Source organism: Lissotriton vulgaris, chromosome 4_1 (assembly GCF_964263255.1).
Source record: "Lissotriton vulgaris chromosome 4_1, aLisVul1.2, whole genome shotgun sequence".
Taxonomy (NCBI): domain Eukaryota; kingdom Metazoa; phylum Chordata; class Amphibia; order Caudata; family Salamandridae; genus Lissotriton; species Lissotriton vulgaris.
Genome location: NC_141691.1, coordinates 1,557,456,034 through 1,557,479,508, shown reverse-complemented (window position 1 = coordinate 1,557,479,508; position 23,475 = coordinate 1,557,456,034). Strand labels below are relative to the sequence as shown.

Below are 23,475 nucleotides of genomic sequence, written 5' to 3'. Positions count from 1 at the left end.
GCGGGGAGACATCGATTAGACTAGTTGAAAAAATCTGGTCAATAGTATGGCCTTTGATATGAGTAGGGCTGGAAATATAGGGAATCACCCCTAAAGAGGAGGCAATGTCCTGCAGCTTAATAGTATCCGGGTCCACTATATTGTCCATGTGAAGATTAAGATCTCCCAATAGGATGCAATGCTCCGATCTCAGGCAGGGCACCGAAAGTGCCGCCTGTAGTTCATCAAAGAAGAAGCCAAGAGGTCCCGGTGCCCTGTAAATAAGAATCCCAGCGCAAGTTTGACGGGGAGATAGCCTAAGAGTGAAACCTAAGTCTTCACAGCCCGTGATATTATCAATGGGAAAAGTTGAACAAGGAAAGCTCTTGTCAACAATTAGTGCCACACCTCCACCCCTGCCTTCCACTCTATCCCTCCTATAGATAGTGTAATCCGGGGGGATAGCAGCGGCCAGATCAGGGCCGAAGCACTTACTCAGCCATGTCTCAGTAAGAAACAGACACGAAGTTTTAAGGTCTGATAGCGAGTTCCAGATGTCAGTGGAGTGTCTACTGAGAGATCTGGTGTTAAGGAGATGACACTGAAAGTATAGGGGTGTGGATTCAGGCAGAAAGCCCTCCTGACTAGGCATGTGCCAACCACAGCCAGAACAGAAGGATGACACCCATGACTATTTATTGTTGTGTTGTCTACAAGGCATATGCTCGCATTAGATCCCATGCACTGTAGACTGAGCAGTTTCTTTATAAAACATGGCGGTCATTCTACTGGCATCTGCGCATTTCACACACAATTGTAATATGGTGGCTGATGTGGGAGTTAAACAAATTCTAGTGCAAAATACACAGGAAGAGACCTTGGATGTATGGCAGAGATGCTTATTTGTGATCCATAAAACAGCATCAGGAGGAGAACATCCCAAGAGTCGCGCATGGAACACTGAACATCAAGTGTTCCACAACAAACTCACAGACACCATCAGATCACTACACAAATTCTTCAGATGACCAACAGAGCCCAAGTTTCCACAGAGCCCTAAAGTTGAATCCGACAGCAGGATTTAGGAGTTCACTGTTCAACTCAAATGCATTATAGTAACATGTCCAGCCTGCTCAAGGCAGAATGGTCATTTTATTAATGATAAGAAGATGCAGAATAAGATTTGCCTCATTTCGGTTCAATTTCGGTTTCACTATCCCACTATATTTAAAGACTATTTTTGCTTTTGGTTGTCTAAGAAAAAATGAAAAATAAGTGTCCAGTTTCCTAGAGAGGCCAGAGGTTGAATAGTTGAAAACCATTAAAATGAAATCGTTTGCATTTTTACTAGGTTACTGGTGGTTCCTGGCCCAATAGACAGCCACATCAGAGTGGGGGGGGGGGGGGGGGCAGGAAAACGGATAGCCCAGATAGCTGTGGTGGAGACAAGACCAGCAGGGTCGGCTTGGCTTATAAGGCAATCTGGCAGTAGTGTTCTATGGGATGGTTTTACCCTTTAGTTCGTGGCTCTAGTTTGGCACTTTGTGGGCCTTTTTTATGGTCTGGTGGACCAGTGTTTTTTGTTGATTTCCTGATGCGACCACAAACATTGACTGCAGCAAGCACAAATGCATGGAGTCTCCCACACTTTGCGAAAACACCTATACAGCGTGTCTATACAAGTAGAAAACGACCTCAATTTAGAAATGTGAGCCACTTTATTAGCTACTTGAATTGCTTCTGGGGACTCATTTTATTATCATTATGACTATTATGACTATTTTCTGTTCAGGTCCGACATTGAAGACTAGTAATACAAGCAGAGAATGCAATATTGTGAGAACTATTCGTCATGGGGTTCTCCATTTTCTCCTAAAATTGCCATTATCTTCTCACCCTGTGCTATAGCAAAGCGAGCTATTACAAACGAAACAATTGCATTTTCAATAATGTATATCAAATTGCAAAATTATTACAAAACTAGTGTGTTGTTGATAATCTTTATATCATTATTATTTCACATAAACTTTACAGATTGAACCCCTCTAAGTATTTTAAAAACGCTCTCAATTGAATCTAAAAAAATGATTACAGTGCTAAGGCAAGTTTCATTCAACCAGCTATCCGTATATATACTTTACACTAGTGGAAAAAGCTGGGTGTTTCCCAAAAGAGAAGCTTCCTCTTTCCCTCAGAAAATAGGAACCAAGAGAGAAAGCATTGGTCAAAGCCATTAGGTCTCACCATTGTTCGACAACAAGCAGTGGCGGAGCCAATAGGTCTAGTTTAATTATTATTGTTATTATTATTGTACAGTCTTATATAGCGCTCGACTTACCCTAAAGCATCTCAGCGCTTGCCTTGGGAACCCGTCCTGGCTTTTCCCTGTGAGATGACCCGTACTGGGCATCCCCAAGGTGAAAGCCAGGCATCCCGCCGCGGGGGGCCGTTGTGGAGATTAAGCAAGCTAATGCCCAGAGTTGCAGAGTGTGAACCCATGATTCGAGTGGGCACCGAAGCGAGAATTATCGAGTCCGTGGACATTTGGGCTCAAGACCCTGCCGCGTCGGGAATTGAACCCTGGTCCCGGGTCTGACCTCTGCTTCTGGGTCTGCCTCCTCTAACCAGCCTTTTAGACATGTTGTCGAGCAGCTAGGCTGATGTTCAGCATGGCTGAAATTAATGGTGTGGTTTAGAGTAGAGTGGCATGGAGAAGAGTAGAGTGGAGCAGAGTAGAGCGGAGTATCATAGAGTAGCATAGAGTGGAGTGGTGTAGAGCGGAGTAGAGTGGAATGGTGTAAAGTGGAGTGGCAAAGAGTGGAGTGAAATGGCATACAGCAGAGTGGCATAGAGTAGAGCTGAGTAGAGTAGACCTGCGGAGAGTACAGCAGTGTAGAGTACAGCAGCGCAGAGTAGAGCAGCATAGAGTAGAGCAGCGTAGAGTAGAACAGCGTGCAGTGGAGTGGGGTAGAGTGGATTGGGGTGGGAAAGAGTAGAGTGCGGTAGAACGGAATTTCATAGAGTGCCATCGAGTGACATTGCTTGGAGTGGCAAAGAGTGGAGGGGTGTAGAGTAGAGTGGCATAGAGTGTGGTGAAGTAACATAGAGTGGTGTGGAGTACACTGGAGTGATGTGGGGTAGAGTGTTAGGGGGTGGCAGAGATTGATGGTGTAGAGTACAGTGGCATAGAATAGAGTGGGGTGGCGTAGAGTGGCATAGAGTGGAATGTGAGGTGTTTAGTGGAGGGACATAGAGTAGAATGGCATAGAGTGGAGTGGCATAGAGTAGAGTGGTGTAGAGTGCCTTAGAGTTGCAATTTGTGGAGTGGTGTAAAGGAAAGTGACATAGAGTAGAATGGCTCAGAAAGGAATGACATAGAGTGGAGTGGCACGTAGTAGAGTGGCATGGAGGGGAGGGGCGTAGATTTGCTTTGAGTAGTGGCATAAAGTAGCGTGGCATACAGTGAAGTGGCATGAAGTGTGATGGCATAGAGTAGAGTGGCATAGAGTTGAGCGCCTCAGTTGTGGAATAAACTGCCTGTGTCCCTGCGCAGCTCCCCTAACCTGTTAGCATTTAGGAAGGGGCTCAAAACTTGGCTTTTTACCTCTTAGTTCCTGGCCCGATTAGGTTTCCTTCTCTCTGTTTTTATTTACTCTCCTTGTTGTGTTATGAGATTGTGTGCAATTCAAAGCGTCGGGACACTCTTCTGAGTAGCCGTACGCTATATAAAACCCCGGGATAACATAACATAACATAACATAACATAACAGTGTGTTAGAGTAAAGCGTGTAGAGTAGAGTGGAGTAGCATAGAATAGAGTTATGTAGAGTGGAGTGGGGTGGCACAGATTAGAGTAGTGTAGAGTGGAGTGGCGTACAGTAGAATGGAGTAGTGTGGAATAGCATAGGGTGGATCGGAGTGCTGTAGAGTAGTGCAGAGTGGAGTGATATAGAGTGGAGTAGCATAGAGTAGAGTGTCGTAGAGAAGTCCAGTTGTCAGTATAAGCAACTAAAGCAATGATAGACATGGCGTAAAGGGTGAAAGCAACAGCTGTATGTCAGTGTTAAAAGATGGAAAGCCCATTGCACGTCCCAGATCAATACTGAAACATTTATGAATAAATATTGCAAAAAGGTCAAGAAGAACAAAAGTACTTGTTCCATGCTCCAGAGAAGAGCTTTCACAAGAAGGGAAGAGAAGCCTACAGGAGCTATCGTAAGACTGCAAATGAGCGTGACAATGAAAACAACCAATGATATGATGTGGGTGGGCTGTATGCCACTATGTCATAAACAATACATCTCGCAGCACAGCACATGCTGGCATATGTAGGCAAGGCCTAAAGCCTGGGTGCAGTGCCAGAAGCTGTGCCACTCAGCTGCACTTACATGCACCCGTTAAGATGCAGTCTTAGGGGTTATTGCTGACCAGGAAGGACTTCCATGACCCATGCCAGCTGCTCTGGCCCCATTCTAATTATGGCCCCCTGAAGTGTTGAAATAATTAGATTTTTTTTTTGCAGGGATGATACTGGTTTGCAGTCCACCTCAACAGGGAGACTTTCCTGTGAAGCGTGTTGCGTGAATTGGGCATATTTTCAGTATTGATGCTCAGTAATGCTGTAAGCCACTTAGGGCCAGATGTACAAAGTATTTTTGCATGCGCGAACGGGTTTGTGACCCGTTTGCGCATGCACAAATACCTAAAGGCCATGTACAAACCCTAATTAGAGAGTCACAATTTATTTGCGATTCGCTAATTAGGATTTTCGACTCGCTATTAGGAAGGGGCGTTTCAAGGGTGTCCCATCCTAATAGCAAGTTTGACCCCTATGTATGACTGTTTTGTAACCTTTCTTTTTTTTTAAATGCATCCCATTTTCCTTTATGTAAAAGCAGTCCCAGACATGGAAGTCTGCTGAGCCCGGCTGGCCACCATCCCTGGGAGGTCCAACAATTCCCAATGGGGTTGCAAATTGCGAGTGGCTCATTAATGTTCATAAGCCTCACAGTTAGCGACCTCATTGGGAATCACTAACAGTGTCTCTGACACTGTTGCACATTTGCTTTTGCGAATCACAATTTTTCGTATGTAGTGCGCTATATAAATCTCTGACTTGACTTGACTTGACTTGTCGTGCATATGGCCCTAAGAGCATCTGGCCCTTCTTGAAGACAATGATGTTTACAGTTTTTATGCAGAGTCCATATTTTCATTATACTCTACTCTGCACCCACTTTCCCTCATTAGAGTTCACCAGGGGAAGACTGCACTTTGCCGTTGTGTTAGTAGTGGGTCATACTCTGACTCCACAACAGCTTTGCATTCACTGATATTCAAAACTGTGATAAAATCATCACATTATTTACCTCTGTTGGATGCCTTCGTGGTGTGTAGTAGTTCCCTGAATAGGTGCTAGACTTATCATTAAAGTGAACCACAAGTTTTGAAGCATGTGCTAGGGCAAAGCAACTCATGATTAACTTAAATACTGTGCTACTGTCACTAACACACCTTTTGCACTCCATTGGTAGAAAATAGTGCTCTGATATGGAATTGGTGAATGTTCCCATATTCCAAAGGTGAATTTTTGTTACATAAAGTTGGGAGTAAACAGACCCATGTGTACTCGGGTTCGCACCACATATCAAGGCCAGATGGACCACTTAAGGTAGCTTACAATTGCCCAACAGGCAGAAGTTGTGTCTCCCAAGTGAGTGGATTCCGGATACTCACACTACTGGAAACAAGGGCCGGCATGGTGCCTAGCTGAAAAGAGCCCAGATAGGCTACGGACATGCACGGATGCCTCATAAAATCCTACCCACGGATGGACGTGGTTGAACAGAAATGCACCGACCTTGACATTTCTGGAACCTGCTAGAAATCTGCAGCACTGATGAGACCAGGATGGTGAATTTACAAATGACACCTCGCATTCCTATTGGCCAAGTTGTCACAGAGTAAGGAGGGGGGCATTGTTCACCACATTCCTGAGCAAATATCAGGATTCACTGCTTCCAACAGCTCTGTGATGAGTGCTGGGGCAACCCTGGAGCACTGTAATTCCCCAGTGAATTCCAGATGGTCAAACCAGTCACCTTTCAATCATTGCTGTAATGCTGTTGAAACAACCAAGAAACAATACAAATGCACATAAAAATAATACAAAATGAAATTGCATGATCAACTTACCACAACAATGTAACGTGGCCTATACTGAATGGTTCCAAACAATCCCAATATGACAATGATTATATGAAGAAAATTTCCAAGTATGGGGGCCCATTGGTATCCAAGGAAGTCGAAGATTTGCCGCTCTAGCGCTGCCAGCTGTAAGAAGAGACAAGAAGTACATGTTACAACGTTGATAAAGTAAGACTCTGTTTAGATCTTGAATGCACTGGATACAACACTAATCTCTTGAGTACTGTATTGTACATTGATGCAGATAGGGCAGACAATTCACAAAGCAACACAAAGAAAAAAGCAATAACAAATGGATTCTGTGTCTATTAAATTCCATTAGCTTCGAATGAATCATTGCTTTGATAAATCAAAGCACACAGTGAATGTCTCAAAAGCCAGAGTGCGTACCACAGAGGTTCCAGCACATGATATGTTCTCCATAAAATGCATTATCAATCGAGAAAAATATTAGGAGCTGGCCAGCCAATCAGAATGCTTCCTTTGCTGACTACATTCAACATTACAGGCCGGTAAAGAGAGCATTCTGTGGATGGCCATCTCCAATGTCTTGAACGTAGAGGTGGGCGAGTCACTGAAAGCTCAAGCCAGGCTCGAGACTGAATCCTCGCTCTGGCTCATTTAGAGGCACTGTTGGAACCTCGAGTTCATAATGAGCCTTGCTTTCATGTGGCTTCTGCCCGCCACCTTCGCTCTACCCAGGATGTGGCGTTATGGTCAAAGATGTTGACTTTGGAACTGAAGAACCAGGTTTGAGTCTCTTCATTGGCTTAGCATCCTGTGGTTCTAGGCACATTACTCAGTCTCACTGTGCCCCAAAAAATTAACGTGACCTTGTGTAATATAATTGACACTCATGTAAAGCCCTTCAATACCTTCTGTAGAGTTGGTGCTACATGAAAACTGCAGAACAATGCACAGAGATAAAAACAAAGCATTACCATAAAAAGGAGAGAAAAACAGATGCTCTTTAGTGGCTGATTTTTATATAGTGAAACCAGAATACATGGATAAATCACGGCTTATTCGCTTAAATCATGTGATATTAGGCAAATCATTTATTTCGCTAAAAGTCCTTTTTCTTCATAATTGTTCATGAAAGTGCTTTCAAATATGCGAGTTCAGAATACCAGTCATACAAAAACCTACTGTACTTGATTTAATAGACTATAATGTTGCTAGAGAATGATCTGGGCCTGTTGGACTTGGCCCTTTCTGCAGGGTCATCCCTGAACTTTTTGCCTTCCTCCTGGTATTTTTTATAACCTGGTGTTGGTGGTTTTAGGACTCGGGGCACGTTATCACTGCTGTCCAGTGTAAAGTGCATATGCTCTCTATGGTAAACGTGGTAAGATTGGTCTACCCTGTTTGGCATATTTAATTTACCTGTCAGTCCCTTGTAAAGTAGTATCTCATATACCCGAGCCAGTAAATTAAATGCTACTGGTGGGCTTGCAGCGCTGCTTGCGTCACCCACCAAAGTAGCCTTTCAACCCTGTCTCAGGCATCTGCACATAAGGGGTTGTCACGTCTGTGACTCCCCTTTTGCAACATATCAGTCACCCCTAAGGTAGGTCCTAGCTAGCCCTATGGGCAGGGTGCTCTGTTGGTAAAAGGTAGGACATGTGCCTTAACTATGTGGCATGTCCTGGTAGTGACAAACAGCCATTTTAATTTCTCACTACTGTGAGGCTGCCCTCTCATATGAATGCATTGGGGATTCCATGATATGTGTGTTCAGTGGTAATTCCTGACATGAGAGGAGTAGCGTGGCCAACTTTTAGAAGTTTACATTTCTGTGTGCTATGTGCCTGCCTGATGTGCACACATGAAAGGATGTAGGAAAGTACCCACCAGAACTGGTTTGGAGTGGGGGAGAACAAAGACACTAACTGGTATAGGTTTTGGGGCTGTGACCCCATGTGCAGGAGGAACTTTTGGTTACCTGCTGGAGCTGAAGGACTGCTGGGTGAGGAGGAGCCACCGTGCGACCCAGATGCTGTCTCCTGGGTGTCCTTACGTGCCGGCCTGCCTGTGCCCTCGTGAGCGCTGCATTCTTTATTGTCCATTGGAGCTGGAGGAGGGGGGTCCAACTTTGTCACTGGTAGGGCGCCATGGCAGAAGAGATACAGACCAGGAAGCCAGGCAGCTGTAGCGTGGATATGGACAGGGCTCCTGTGGTGATGAGGAGAGCCCTGCGTGCTTCTAAAAGAGCCTGAGGAGAGGGCTCCAACTTTGGCCATGAATAGTGCGTGGCGGGCACTCGGTCGTTATCTTTTCCTGAGCCCGTGAAGAGGGCTCCAGCTACACTCGCCCCAAGCGATTAGAATGGAAGTCAAGTGTAGAGAGCGTGACCTAGAGCGTGGCCAGCGGACGGAAAACATAGTGTGCAGACTAGGTGGAAGCCAGGCAAGGGCTGAGCCTGGTTGTGGGCGTGGCCCGCACCTAAATGAGAAATGCTGCTGAGCCTGAATGCAGGCGGGAGCCTACCATGCATTGGTGAGCGCCAAAGGAAGAGATAGAGCCTCGCAGGCTCACCCGACCCCAATGAGGGACCGGAGCCTTGCGGGCTCCCTGCTGAAGTCCTTGCTTTCCTGATTGGTAAGGAAGAAGAGAAGCCCCAGTGAGTGAAGCTTACAAGGCACAAGCTTGGTGCCTGCTTGTGCTAATTGCCCTACAAGGAGAAGCCTCGGTGAAGGGGGGCTTATGTAGAACGCTGTTGGTTCCTTTTTTGGCTATACAGCTGCGCCACCATATCACGGGCAGCTGCAACATGGGGGGCATTTGGTGTCAATGAAGAGACGCGGGTGAGTTGCACCCTCGCCCCATTCCTGTACGGCCTGTTGTGGCCAGTACTCTGCTACATCGGCAGCCTGGTGGCCAGTTAAAAGGCCACAATCTAGTATAGCCCTGACTTTGGGACAGAGGGCAGTACGGGGAAGCCAAAGACGGGTCCCCGAGGAAGGCCGATCAGCCTGGAGCTCATCCTTTGTTTTGGTGAGGCGTAAGGCCCTGAGGTGACATGTGCACCTTGGTACTGTTACTGTGGTGCACTAGTAAATTTAGGATGTATGCCTTAGATGTTATGCATAATGTGTTTATGCTAAGTGCCTTTACCAGTAGTTACAAGTTGTGTTTATTTCCCACAGCTTGCATGTGCTAATGGTTATGACAATGGCCCGATTGGCCCTGTACTGTATATATACCCCTGTATTATCTAGTGCCAGGTGGCACAGCGTATATATGTGATTATGCTCTGATGTGGTTGATGGATATACAAAGGCTATTTTTATATAACCTTGTGTGGAGTTTCTTTTGTGATGTGCCTAGTGTGTCACTGCTGTGTGAGTGTGTTGCGCAAACGCTTTACACATTGCCTCTGAGAAAAGCGTGCCTGCTCGTGCCAAGCTACCAAGGGGGTGAGCAGGGGTTATCTTCATCTTGTAACTGCCTTGCCCTGACTAGAGTATTGGTTTCTGCCTAGCTTAGGCACATGCCCTAGCCAATCAGAAATCCCATTTCTACCAGGGCCACATACAGGATTCAACATGACAACTGTCTTTCCTCTTAGTTCACTAATGGCACTTCTCCAGTGTGGCGACCAGGAATGAATGGTTCTAAGCTCATGTTTAAAAACTTTTTAACAACCATTTCTCAGAATAGTACTAGAATGTGATGTTTTAATGTCAATACTTCTAAATGTGAAAGAAAAACAATTTTTGGAAGAGATAACATATTTTAGGTGATGCTTGTTGTATGATTTACATAGCAAACTTTTTCAGGGCTCGGCTCTTTCACTGGCTCTAAGAGCCAAGCCAGACCCTTAACTCAGCTCGCCCTGTTAAATTTGTTGTCTTGCACATCTACTTCAACGTGGCAAAAAGGTCAGCTGCAGTAGTACCCACAGGCTAGCACCTCAATCTTGAGGTGATAAAACATCTCAATCCTCCTGGCTCCGCCCTCTCTGCCTCTTGTGATCTGATCAGCCTGTTTGCAGATTGCTGTCTGGGCTCCTCCCCTTGCTTCTGGTCAATGAGCCACAGAGAAGCAGGCAAAAAGCGTAAACAAACTTTTTATTGCTTTTCTTTGGCTGATTACTTAGCTGAGTAGGTTACTTTTTGATCACTCGAAATTCAAAATGTTTTAAATCAGAATTTCAATCAGTATTCCAGTTCCATGTTTCCCACCCTCTGCGAATTATACTTGCATCGTATTTTCAGAACCTGCGTAGATTGCATTTCCAGTTGTTTTTCATAATGATAGAACAGTTCTGCCCCAAGCAATAGCTAATCTTCTGTGCTGAAGTATGGGCTTCGTGATTTGCACTCGAAAATGCTTCTTGTGTTTAGTAATACAACTACTGCTCTGAGAGCCGTGGAAGCATGCAGCTTTGGAGAGTATTTTATGAACAGGTATTTTTAGTCCTCCAGGAGCAGGAAAGTTCAATACAAGGTCCTTAAAATGATACAAAAACCACAGATCTACTCATGCATTCATGCCACTAGGTAATCACTCAAACTTCCTCTTCAATTCCCTTTATGGTTGGATCAGAAGAAACAAATTACTGTGGTAGGATGTGATACTAAGCAAATACACTACCAGGCATTTCCCTGCTCTGTTCTGTGCCATTCATCCGTCCCACAGACCACTGAGAAAGGTTGAGTGGACCTTTGGAGGAGATCTCAACATGATTTATATTCCAAAATGCTTCAGATTTGTTAATAAATTATTTGGAAACAGAATTGACCGTACATGTTGCAATATGCCTTACTGCAAATATCCTACAAAGCAATGTGCTGATCAAGGAAAAATAATATAAGCTGGGAAAATTATCCTGTCCATAAAGGCTACGTACACACATACATGCGTACCGCACCGCTTATGTCATGTTTACATTCATAAATAATTAGATCACCTAATGTAGGGAGCAAGTATGTCAGGCATTCTGAGCCCAGTTTCTGGTGAAAAATCCAGCTGCGCAGGTACAGGAGCCGTCTACTAGCTTCAATTGGGGATTTTCGGAGGTTGTGTCTTCTTGCAGTGTAGACAATAAGGGTGATTCTATTGTTAACATAAAGACATGTGGAACCAAAATACACCACCAGGCACCATTAACCTGTTCAAAGTGGAACCAAATCTACGGGGATGTTCTCTACAGCAATTCAGCAGGAGCTATATTACAAATAGGGGGCATTGTACCATTCTGCTCTACGGCGCAGCCTTAACTGGGTGCACAAGTCGCAGATTGAGCCGCGGCACCCTGGTATTCTGAAAGGCACATTAGTGATGTGCACCAACTGCTTGAAGCTAGTAGTCTTCACTGCTCTAAAGTCAGTGATCTGGACTCTGGATTTAAGAGGGATAGGACTCTCCCTGGAGGCAGGTGCAGTGAGTGACAGTACACACCTGTACGGCGACGCCCAGAGGCCCCTGGGACCCCCGTATACTCCTCCGAAGGAGCGCCATTGAGGAGACACTGATTGTGCATCACCTCCATGTGGTGCACAGTCAATGTGCTTCTCGATGTCCTCTAGCCAGTGCGCCCACACCTGTCTCAGAGGCACACTCTATTGGGATTGAACCAGGGTATTTTTAGCATCAGTGCATTAAGTATTTCAGAAGAGGCCCACACACGTGTCTGCAGTCCATTCTAAAATAGCAAAATGCCCCATAGGTGCAATAAGCTGGTTCAAACGCACACTGCATCCCTGGAGCGCTTTCTTTAATAGCCCCCTGAAGCCCAAAGTTGCATGAACAGTGACGGGATGCAGCAGCCACGTTTTGTATATTGTCAACTGGGCTATCGTCCCAATTTGTCTTGCTGTGTCCAGTCAGTGATGAGCAGCCAAACATGAAGACTGTCAGCCTTGTTCTTGTTTTCAGAACAAAAACATGACCAACTATTCCTTCTACCCTTTAATCCCTGCAACATATTGGTTTGTTGACATTCTTACCACTACGTGGCTGCTAAGATACTGCAACCTTTGCTACAGTAATGTCAAATCACGTCCCTAGAAAACACATTTAAATCACTGCACTGGTGATATTAGGAATAAGCTACAGTAGGTGTTCTGTCCTCGTGGCAGGCAGCAGAGCCCAGGGCAGAGCACAGCTCAATGATGTTCAAAGCACAAGGAACATTTGTAATCGGTCACACTGTGAACCACGTGGTGTGGCACATGATTTGTGACTGCTGGTGCCCTGTCTGCTTTACTCTCTTCGCACCTGTCACAAATAATGCCTTTAGAGCCGGAACATTGTTTCTAACGCCTTGCTTGCTTTACTTTCTTTCTGCTTCGGATTCTTTGCCTCCTGGTTTACTTTTCATCTCAGCCCCTTAAATAAGTAATGTTCTGGCAGAGCACAGCAATCATCTCGTCCCAGACAGTTTCTTAGGGGCATTTAGCTGAGGCGGCTTCAGCCTTTTCTTTCATCTCTGTACAGGTGCAATCAAATCCTGTGTCCACAGGAGCCAGCATGCAATGCAACCGGAAGGGCAGCTACTGCAAACAGCAACCACTGGTTTAATAAAAATTCGTACTCTCTTGTCACCTTTCTTTAAGGGTTTTCTTCAGCTTGAACCTGTTCAGGTTGAACACTGAACAAAGATTTTTTTTTATTCCAGCTTTAGAGGAAACGGTTTTCAGCAATTACAGCAAAGTGCAGCTTTTCCGAATTGTGTTTGAGCACCCTGGAAATAGGTACATAGGGCCTGCTTCACAAAGGTAAACTTACAGTTTAGTGTGAGTTTATGATTTATTTTGCTATTCATACACACGAGCAGTATCTTTATGACTGCTGTGCACCCCACTCCTGGCGGTGATTCGGCACATAAAGGGCAGGCTTGTCAGAGACTCAGCAATCGTAAAGATACTATGCGTAAAATGTATTTGTGCATAGGAAAAAAAACTGCAAGTTAAAGTGTAAGTTTACCTCAGCGAATCAGGCCCATTTTTGCCACCATTTTGTGTTGGAAAGGAAATCAAAATAAACGAAGAGGTAACTTGCCCTAGTAGTGGGTATTCCGAGTTAGGTGAAAATGAGGTATGCATTCAAGAGGATCCTCGTCAGTTTTAATTTTTTATCTTTATTATAGGAATACAAATTCCACTTTGTCCAAATCTACTATATATTCTCACGTTAAAAATATCTTACAGATGGAACATGTGGCAAAGGCAAAAATGTGAGATGTATCACAGGTGTTAAGTTTGAAAAGTAGGACTGTACACCTGCTCCCAATGGACCTAACCGGCCAATGCACAGTAATGAAAGGTAATTGAATCACAAGTGCATTTCATAGGATATAATGGACTTGAAATAGGGCAATAATAGAAAGAATACATGTCACGTTTGTGAAGAAGTAACCTGTCCACCGATCTTTAAATGATGGCCTAAGATTAATCAAACAAGAGTTAAAAGATACAAATGTTTCACTCACCTCTTTGCCTGACTATAATTCATTCTATCACTTTCTCCCACGCGCCCTCTTTGAGGTTGTAACCCTTTCCACCTCTTGTCTGACTGCTGTGTCCGAAATTGCATTGTTATCTTGGGCTGGGGAGCCCCTACCAACTTAATAAACACAATCCGGTTAGGTGTCACTGCAGATGGTAGAGCATCTCAGCTCAACTCGTTGTATAATGGCACAAGCAATAGGGAGGTCCACATACAAATGTGTTTTAAAAGTTCAAGGAGCACCAAACAAATAAAAAGTTAAGAACAAAACAAAATAATATTCCTAAACCAGTTTGAACAAACAAGTAAAATCTAGTAAACAAAAAGACACCAAAATGATCAAAATTGGATCACATAGACGCAAGGTTTTAACTTCATACTCAGTCACTTTTGTTTTTTAAACACTCCCGAAGAGTAACATTAGAAGCTGTAATCAGGTAGTGATTTACTAGGCTCTATACTTTCACCACCAGGTCTTGCTAAAGCCTTTTTTTTATGGCAAAAATGTCCAAGTGTGATGAACCTGGATATCTGGGGGATGGGGGGTAAATTATTACTCCCAAACGACTCTTGGTGCTGGGTAGGGCCTTCTTAGTCACTCATATACCCACAGATCCTCAGGGGAGGCTTCTAGGCAGGAGGGACGGAATTAGACATTGGGTGCAGTGTCCCAGTTTGCACCTTTAACTAGGACAATATGGGGCAGTACACCCTTATTTGGTAAATGTTCAGTTCCCAGCAATCCTGTGCGTGAACTGGGAAGAGAGCAGGTAAGGTTATGTTATTTAATAGTTGTAAAGTGCAACAATTTCCCCCAAAAGAGCATCTAGGTGTTAAATTCTCATTTCAAATACCGTAAATCTGCACCAAGGAGTGGGTCAGATTATGCCTTAGAGAACAGCCAGGTTTTAAGATGCTTTCTAAATATGGTTTCATGTTCTGCTTGTCTCGAAAAGAGGGCAAGCTGATTCCACACCTTAGCAGCAGGCACTGAAAAGGATCTCCCTCCTCTAGTCTTCAACCTGAACACTAGAGGACCATCTTAGTGAAAATTGGATCAGCTTTTTGAAGCCAATGGTCTGCCTTTCACTGCAGGAGGTGGACCCAGCCTTTCTTTCATGGGGAGGGCAGGGATCCCCCTACAAGGTAGGGAAGTTTGTGACTGAAACCACTGGTGGGGGGATATCTGAGGGATCGCTGGAACCAATATGGCATGTGTGGGGTATACACAAAATGTGCAATGTATCATATGTAGTGTCAGTCAATGTGCCTCCTGTGAAGTTTCTTACTTTTGCAATCACATCTTTAAACAGTGGCAGTGCGAGCACAAATGGCACTTGCTACTTATGGGCATACCTTTTGCCCCAGTACGTCCATCATTTACTGCCCGTTCTGAAATTCTTAAGTTGTCCAAGGGCACCACACCCATTATGTTGATGGTTTGCTTTCAGCAATATGGCCCCAGGTCTCTCCCAAGCCATGGCTCCTATTGGTCTCAATACATAGTGGTCAGCTGGGCCTTTTTGATATCAAGTCTCTTTCTGCCTTTTTGTGTCTTTTGAATTAGCCAACAAGAGGCCACCTACATGATACTAATAGAGCAATGTTGTTGCTGTGGGTGGTGTCACTTGAGGTCCAGAAATGCTCTTAGGATCTGATGGTGCGGTGCCAGTCTTATCTTGTACACTAGCCATTTATTGGAGCATTCTCCATAACCAATTGGCAATCTTCTCAGACAATCCCAACGTCGTTTTGTAGCTCTTCCTTTCTCAGTTTACTGCAAACCTTCCCAGAGTTGGTCATGAAAAATGCCCCTCCCTTCCCTCAGCTGCAGGAACCTTGCCCCTTCTTCTAGCCACTGCCAAATCAAGATGTTGTTTGCTCTACTGCTGGTAGGAACACAGACATAATGCATGGGGAGTCGTTGGGCATGAATTATTTCAGTTCCTGACAGCCCTATTTGGAATATCCACTTCAAACAAAGACTGTTAAAGCTTCTATCTGTCTTGCCAACTGTTTATATCCTCCTCTCAGAATGGTAATCATTCCTAAGTGGGCACTGTTAACACCACTCCAACCTTCCAGCTAATAGAGGCCCAGCGATTCTCTTCGAGAAAGAGGGTTGTTAACAGCCTGCCATTGATGTATATTCATTTCTAAACCAGTTTCCTCTCAGTCACCACACGTTACACTTTTATAACAATACTTTTCCACTAAAGTTATAAATATTCTACATTTACAAAATGCATTTTAATATTATGTAGAAAATAACTTTGATTGCCCACTCTAATATATTACAAAGCCAAGATACAATAAAGTGATTTTTTTCATAACTAGCCCTGATCATTGAAACTATAGCTTTATAGACAGTGGCAAGCAGCATTTTGTTATAACTTATGGTGGGGGTATCTTTTCCTCAATATACAGCATGATTCACTTTTATATATTAAATTCTTAACCCTTTGGGCTTACAAGGCACACTGTAGGGGCGACTTAGCTAAAATATTAAAGTTGTTTGTTCTGTATGGAAAAAACACTTTGCCTTGCCAAGTGACACTGCGAAACTTCTAAACTGCAATCCAACCAGAGTGCTCTCTAGGGTCACACACTTTAATCACATATGTGGGTGGTGTCATTACACACAGCAATCCACAAAGGACATTTACCTTCTATGCCACTGGTGTTTTTGCACCAGTTATAAGGACTCAGCACACATACTGAGGGCCTGAATGGCAGTGTCACCCTGAAAAGAGTCATAATATCAATAAAAATAAAGTCGCTAAAAGGTGATACATTTGGTTTGAAAATACAGAAAGGAGACTAACCTACATCATCTCCCTCTCTCCCTTCCTGACTAACACCCTCAGTAAATCTGCAGCTTTTTGTCATATCACCATTACCCTATTTCAGTTGTCTCTCTCTCACTCTTTTTTCCTTTCTTATCGCTCTCTTTCTTTTTTCTTGTTGTGTTATTTCTCTGTTTTTCTTTTTTCTGTATCATGGGCATGGTTTCTTGCTGCAATAGATGGCAAACACGCTTTTTCTACCCCCATTACAAAAAGCAAACGTTTACTGTTCATCCATTGGAATCAAAATTATACAACATACCCTTAATTAAACTTTCTTATGAATGAGAAATGGCACATAAAGGACACTTACGCTTGGATGTAGCAAGCCAGGAACAGCAGAAGAATTTTGCAATTGTGACCTCCTTTTATACATGTAAGCCTTGTGATAGAATATGCTGTACCGCTGTCCTACAATAGCAAATACTTATTTGGTAATCGATCTAAAAACTATTTTTAAACTGGGAATTCTACTCATGTTAAGTCTCCTACGATTTCAGTAGTTTTCCAACTTTAGGCGCATTAATGATTGATCCAGCTTTACTGATGTAAACGTATGTATATCAGCGGTTTCCATCACTACACTTCCTGCTTCATACTAGCTCTTGCTGATTGTTTGCAAGGTGGACAATCTGCAGGAGTCAGTGTGGCAGAAGTGTACATTGGAACATTAAACTTTGTTAAATCCACACCCGTGGGACACATAGTGGTGGCTGGAGTAAACATGTTAATCAGGACGCTACCCCACAGCAGACATGCACCTTTGCAAACTGGTGCAAAGAGAATTAGACACTGGACAAGGAGCACGTTTTGGCTCAAAATAGCTTTTGCTTTTGACAGTTGATCTGCCATTACTTTTTTTGAAGTTTTGTCTTGCACCAGTGCAATCCTTTAATGAATCTGGCCTATGATTTTGGCCAAGTGACCGCTGTACCTTCTTGGTGGAAAAGGAAGTATTTCTCATGTCTTCTCATGTCCTGGTTGTCATTGATTCTAAAGTGTTGAGCTTTTTAAAAATATTTATAAAGACTAATCTCTCTAGTTATAATAAACAACATAAATAAACTACATAAACTTTCCATTTAAGCTTATGACACTCAATACATTTTTTCAAACCTTCAGTCAATTTGTTATAAACCAATTCCTGCAATACAACCAGAAGCAGCATTATCAAATATTCTACATATGCTTTATAGTTTGGTAAAGGTACTTTATTGTGACAAGTGTCGCTCGGCTTTTCACTGAATTGCAAGGATATCAAATTAGTAGTCACAGATTCCTAAAATGTTAAGATTGTGCGAGGGGCGGCCTCTGATTTCACTTTGCTAGCCGCCAGCAATTTCTCCAATAGGTAAATAAATTATTACAAGAAAAATAAAATGTCGAAATCGTAGAATTCTTGGTATTATGTTGGCATAGACTAAATGTGAAAGGATTTCCTTATCCAAGCATTGCTGAGCTGAAATAAAATGCCGATAATTGGGCCAGCTGTGCAGACAGCCTGAATTGTTATCTGTTACAGCAAAACATTGTTTACAATGTACTAAAGATTTTTTAAGAGTCTGTACATTTTTACCAACTTATAAAAAATGCCTTTGCAACTCCACACTAAATGACAATCGGAAAGGGGTCTGTTGTGGATGTCCTTCCAAACAGAGGTTCAGTATGAGATGTATCAGTGATTTGCAACCAACCATTGAAAGTTAGTACCCTCTAATTTGTGGTAATAACCTGTTCCCAAAACGGAAAGAAGACCTTTAGAACCCCTATGTGAATGTTGAAAGAAGTTTCAAGAACAGGCAGCGGTCCACATCAATGAAACTCTCACTGAAACTTAAAAAAAAAAGCTTTTATTTATAAGGCACAGCCCAATTTCCTTTAAAGAAAATGGGCAGCATTACAAAAAATGATATTTTCTTTATTTCATCACAGTCACAGTTATGATGGACTGCTGAACCTTGCAGGCCACCATCCAATTGTGGCTAATCAGAGTGAGACGCAATTTGTGACCTGCCTTATGAATAATAATGAGCTAGGTTAGATTGCGGCTTTCTCTGATTCAGAATCGTGTGAACCCATGTAGTGAGTGGTACATAGGGCAGCTTGCCAAATTCAACGCTGGTTGCAAATATATTGGTTGCAAATTGCGACCAATTTTCGCGCCTAGTTTTATAGTACACCTGGGGGCAGATGTATCAAGATTCCGATTTGAGAATTCTAAATAGCGATTTTTGCGAATCGCTATTTAAAATTCGCAAAATGGAATGTATGTACAAAATCGCTATTTTTTAGCAATTCCTTAATATTCTTTATTTGCGAATTCGCATTTTGCGAATTCGCAAATAAAGAATAATTTCCAATGCATTCCTATGGGCCAGGAGGCCCTTAGGAATGATAGTGCAATAATTCTCAAATTGCAAATTCGCAATTTGCTAATCGCAATTTGAGAATTATTTCAAGGGTGCAGGGGTGTCTCAAAGACACCCTGCTGCACCCCTGAAATGTACATGTGTGTGCATGTGGCACACATACATGCCCTATGGGCATGTATGTGTGTCACATGCCACCCTCACAAATGCCAAATAGGGCATTTTTAAAAGAAATCGCAAATTACCACCAAATACAAGTTGGTGGTAATTTGCGATTTCTTAACACAAATTCGCAATTTCAAAAAGTTACATACATATCATTTAAGGAATCGCAAAAATTGCGATTCCTTAAATGGTATGGCAAAATAAGGAATCGCAATTTTTTGCGATTCCTTAAATTGCGATTTTTTGATACATAGCAAATCATGCTAAAAGGCTGTTTGCGAGTCGCAAAGGCCGAAATTTTGCGAATTTCGGCCTTTGCGAGTCCCAAAAGCCTTGATACATCTAGGCCCTGGCCCCCTGTTACTTATTAGTTTTATTACTGTCTTCCAACTTTTTTTACCCTGAAGTTTTAGAATAATCGCTCCACTCCTGATAAAATAGAAACAGTCATAGAAGGATATTGTCGTCTTTTTTGTCTCCTTAAAATATCAGCTGAATATAACTGGCGGCAGATAAATGACTGCCTCTGTGCCCTCGCTGTACTCCCACCCCGAGATGCCAGAGAGGTTGCATGTCTAATGATGGGTACATATATTGCACGCACTGACCAATTATTTTGTTGAAACCAGCCTCAAGAAAATACTAAAATAAAAAAAGAGCCCAGCTTAAAGAGAAGAAGGTGCGCCTTTTACTCCTGGGTCTACTTATTATATTCCCCTGGAACTCAGGCTAATAAGAAAAATACTTATTCAAGTTCAAAGTGCAAAGCAGAAGCCTTTTCAAAAGTGCTGAGCCACCGATATAGCCCCAGGAGGTCAGTTATTGGACAGAGTTTGAAAAAGTAGAAACCCTGTTCGCTTGTCTATCAGCAGCATCACGAATAATGATTGAATTTGCATTGCAAGGGGTGAACAGATATCTTAAAGGACAGCAAATTACAGTCCTTTCAGGGTCTGGTACAGGTTCACAGAATAGAGTTACAGGATTGGAAGCTTCAGTAACGGCGCAGGAAAAAATGCTAGGCAGAAAGGATCTTTGCAGAGAATAAAATGTACAACAATCCTTTGGTGAATGAGACAAAGAACATGCATAATTTAAGAACATGAAATAAAAAATATTATTATCTTGAAAACAAAGAAAAACTAACCCGGAGAATCATGGGAACATAAGTGAGAAAGACAAGGAACTAAAGGGAGATATTTTTCTTTTTTCAATTCTAGGGGGAAAACATGAAATTGCCTTATCTCGAAAGAGAGCAACTGAAGGACGTCCAATCTTATAATTCTCAGTTGCATTCCAAAAACTGGCCTTGTGCCATTGTATAACTAAAGTTATCCCAAATTAACTTATGCTTTGAAGGTTCTTGCGTATGTCATTGATACAATAAAGAAATGTGGGGCGGTTACTGCCTCTAGGACCAATCTGTTACCTTCTGCATGTGTACAGTCTCTTCGATTTTCTTGAGTCATAAGTCAAGATTATGCTTGGCCTAACCAGGGGCCACATGTAGGTAATCTCAATTTACCTATTCTTAAATACCGAATTTTACCGATTCGGTATTTAAGAATAGGTAAATGGGATGTAGATCATTTTTTTCGGTAAAAATTACCGAATCGGTACGATTCGGTAATTAAGAATCGGTATTTACCGATTCGGTATTTAGCGAATCGGTAAATACCGATTCAGTAATTCCCAGTGATTCCTATGGGCCTGGAGGCCCATAGGAATGAATGGGAATTACCGATTCGGTAAATACCGATTCAGTAAATACCGAATCGGTAAATACCGAATCGGTAATAGGGGGAACCCTTTCAAGGGTGGCAGGGTGTCACATTGACACCCTGTTGCACTCAAGAATAGTGAATGGGTGCACATGTGGCACACATACATGCCCTAAGGGCCTGTATGTCTGCCACATGGCACTGGATAAAAAGCAAAAAACTGCTGTTTAAAAGGAATTCGTTATTTACCACCAACTAATAGTTGGTGGTAAATAACGAATCCTTAAATGTAAGAAGCACTCACTTGAGTGCTCCCTACATTACAGATTCGGTAATTTACCAAATCAGTATTTTAAGAATTCGGTAATTTACCGATTTCTTAAATTACCGATTCGGTAAATTACTGAATCCTGAAATGTGGCCTCCTACATCTGAAAAGCCTAATACCAGTCGGTAACGACCGAAATTCGGTAATTTCGGCCGTTACCGACCGGTATTAGGCTTCCTACATATGGCCCCTGGTCTCTTAACCAGGGCTGTCTTCAGCCGCGTCGGTAGGGGAGTACCTGCCGGGGCGGTGACGTGGGTAGGGGAGGGGCAGGGTGGGGGGTAGTAATCTATGGATAATGGACGTTTACAGGTAAGTAAACATATAAATAAATCAAACGAATTTCGTTGTGTGCACTGCATCCCTAAATACAATGCAGTGCACGCAACGAAATTCGTTTGATTTATTTATATGTTTACTTACCTGTAAACGTCCATTATCCATAGATTACTACCCCCCCACTCTGCCCCTCCCCCTCCCCACGTCACCGCCCCAGCAGGTACTCTCCTACCGACAGTGGCTGGCTGTCTTTTGTTTCTCAAGCCTCTAAGGCATCATGTCATTGCGTGCTGAGAAATGTATGGCTATAATCTTTCTTTTGTAGCCTACTAACTCTGCAACTTGTTTGTCTTTCATTTGTAGCATTAAGCTTTTGGTTCTCAGTAGCTAGTCAAAATGCTTGCTTTTCAGTAAAATAAAACTCTTCAGCTTTGGCGGTCCCTGACTAAAAGTAAAAATGACTGGACTTCTGTATAGCACTATAGAATTGGGCTAGGTGCAAATCATAAAATATTTGCTGGGATAATTGGCTGTATCCATGGATGATCTAGAAATTCCATCAGCCCGTTTGTGTCAATAGAAATTGCAGAACATTTGGGTATACTTCTTTGCTTTTGTGAGGTAGACTGCTTAAATATCGTTCGGGTACCTTGAGAAGTAAAGCTCTGGGCAAGATAGGCAGGGGGACCACATACATGGTTCTTCTGTGATGGTATGGAGTTTCTTTTTGCATTTTATTAAGGCACACTCATTTTCAATGTGCAGTTTAGGGCTTTTATCAGACATCTGAGCATCTGGAATCATAGGATAGGATTCAAGCATGCTAATGGCCAACCATGAGGAAGTTAAGTTGGTCATTATTGTCCATGGTTGGACGCTTTACGGTGAGGCAGGGAGACTGCACCCTTTTTCACAAAATACCTACTGGTAAGACTGGAAAGATTGGGAAGACATAACAGAGCTTTTAGTAAGGGAAAGTGTTGTGTCCTGACATGATCATTCCTTAACTACCTGTAACTTTAAACCCTGTATGGGGTTATCCTTTGACCTAGTGTACATTCTATGTTCTAGTATTGCCATGTGCTGTGATGCAGTGGAGTTCCATCTAAAGTCAGTTGTTCACTGGCTGGAGAGGGCGCACCAACTGCAGTCGTTGTCTTATGGATAAACAGCATAAACTTTACACACAAACTCAAAAAACGGATGAGTCAATGGATCAAGTTGCTGCTAGCTTACGTGAAGTTTCTGTCAAGTGTTCATTTAGGAACATGAGGGAAGAAAAGGTGGCAGCTGTACAGAAAGGCAGGGTAGATAGCGATGATGACAAAGGAACTGACAGAATATTGTGTATAGATGAGTTGGATAGTTCTGACAGGCAGTCCAGACCCAAGACTTCTTTTGGAATTGAGGGAAAGACAGTACCTAAAAATGTATTAGCGGCTGTTGGAAAGTGGATTACTGGTAGGGGCAAATGTATATCTGCCACTGGCAATAAGGACGCTAACACAGTATAGGGCTCAGAATAGGTCTTAGAAAATGATTCTTATGCTCCACCCTTGGTAGCTTGGCTGTGAGCAGGCAGGCTTAACTTCAAAGACAGGTATGGAAAGCATTTAAAAACACCCATTCAGTAAATAATTAAGACACAATGCACAATAAAAATCCAACACCAATTAATAAATATAGGAAATATTTTTATCTTTAAAATGACACCAAACCCACAACCATTCAATGTAGGGAACTGGAGATATGGATTTTCAAAGATTTAGCATCAGTTAGCACATAAAAACCTATAGCGCCTTATTGGGACATCTGGTCGGAATAGACCGGGTCAAAGTCAAAGTGTCAGGCCGACCGCGATGGAGCCTTGGGCGGCTACCCCTCGCGGTAGGTCTCTGTCAAAGTTTTTACCTTCTGGCTTAGAAACTTTTCAGGAGCTTTTCTTCTCGGGGTCTCTCGAAGCTCTCAGCCAGTCTGGTTTAGGTGATGGTTCGCCGGATTGCCTTGTGACGAGCTCCCGGTCAAACTTATGGAAGTCTGACCTCCGAAGCATTTCTGCGGGACAAACCAGGGAACCAGGCCAAAACGCGGTTGAAGTCAGGCGGTTTGGCTTTCGCGGTTGTTCC

The 23,475-nt window shown here is 43.0% G+C and overlaps 1 protein-coding gene across 2 annotated transcripts in view; it reads right to left on the bottom strand.

The window, feature by feature from the left end:
* Positions 1-23,475, bottom strand: part of NKAIN3 (sodium/potassium transporting ATPase interacting 3) — a 2,330,126-nt gene that overhangs the window by 1,366,636 nt on the left and 940,015 nt on the right. For both annotated transcript variants that reach the window (XM_086965797.1, XM_086965798.1), the window contains exon 2: positions 6,175-6,312. In XM_086965797.1, coding sequence (XP_086821923.1) covers positions 6,175-6,312 — 138 coding nt within the window. The remainder of the gene's footprint in view (positions 1-6,174; positions 6,313-23,475) is intronic.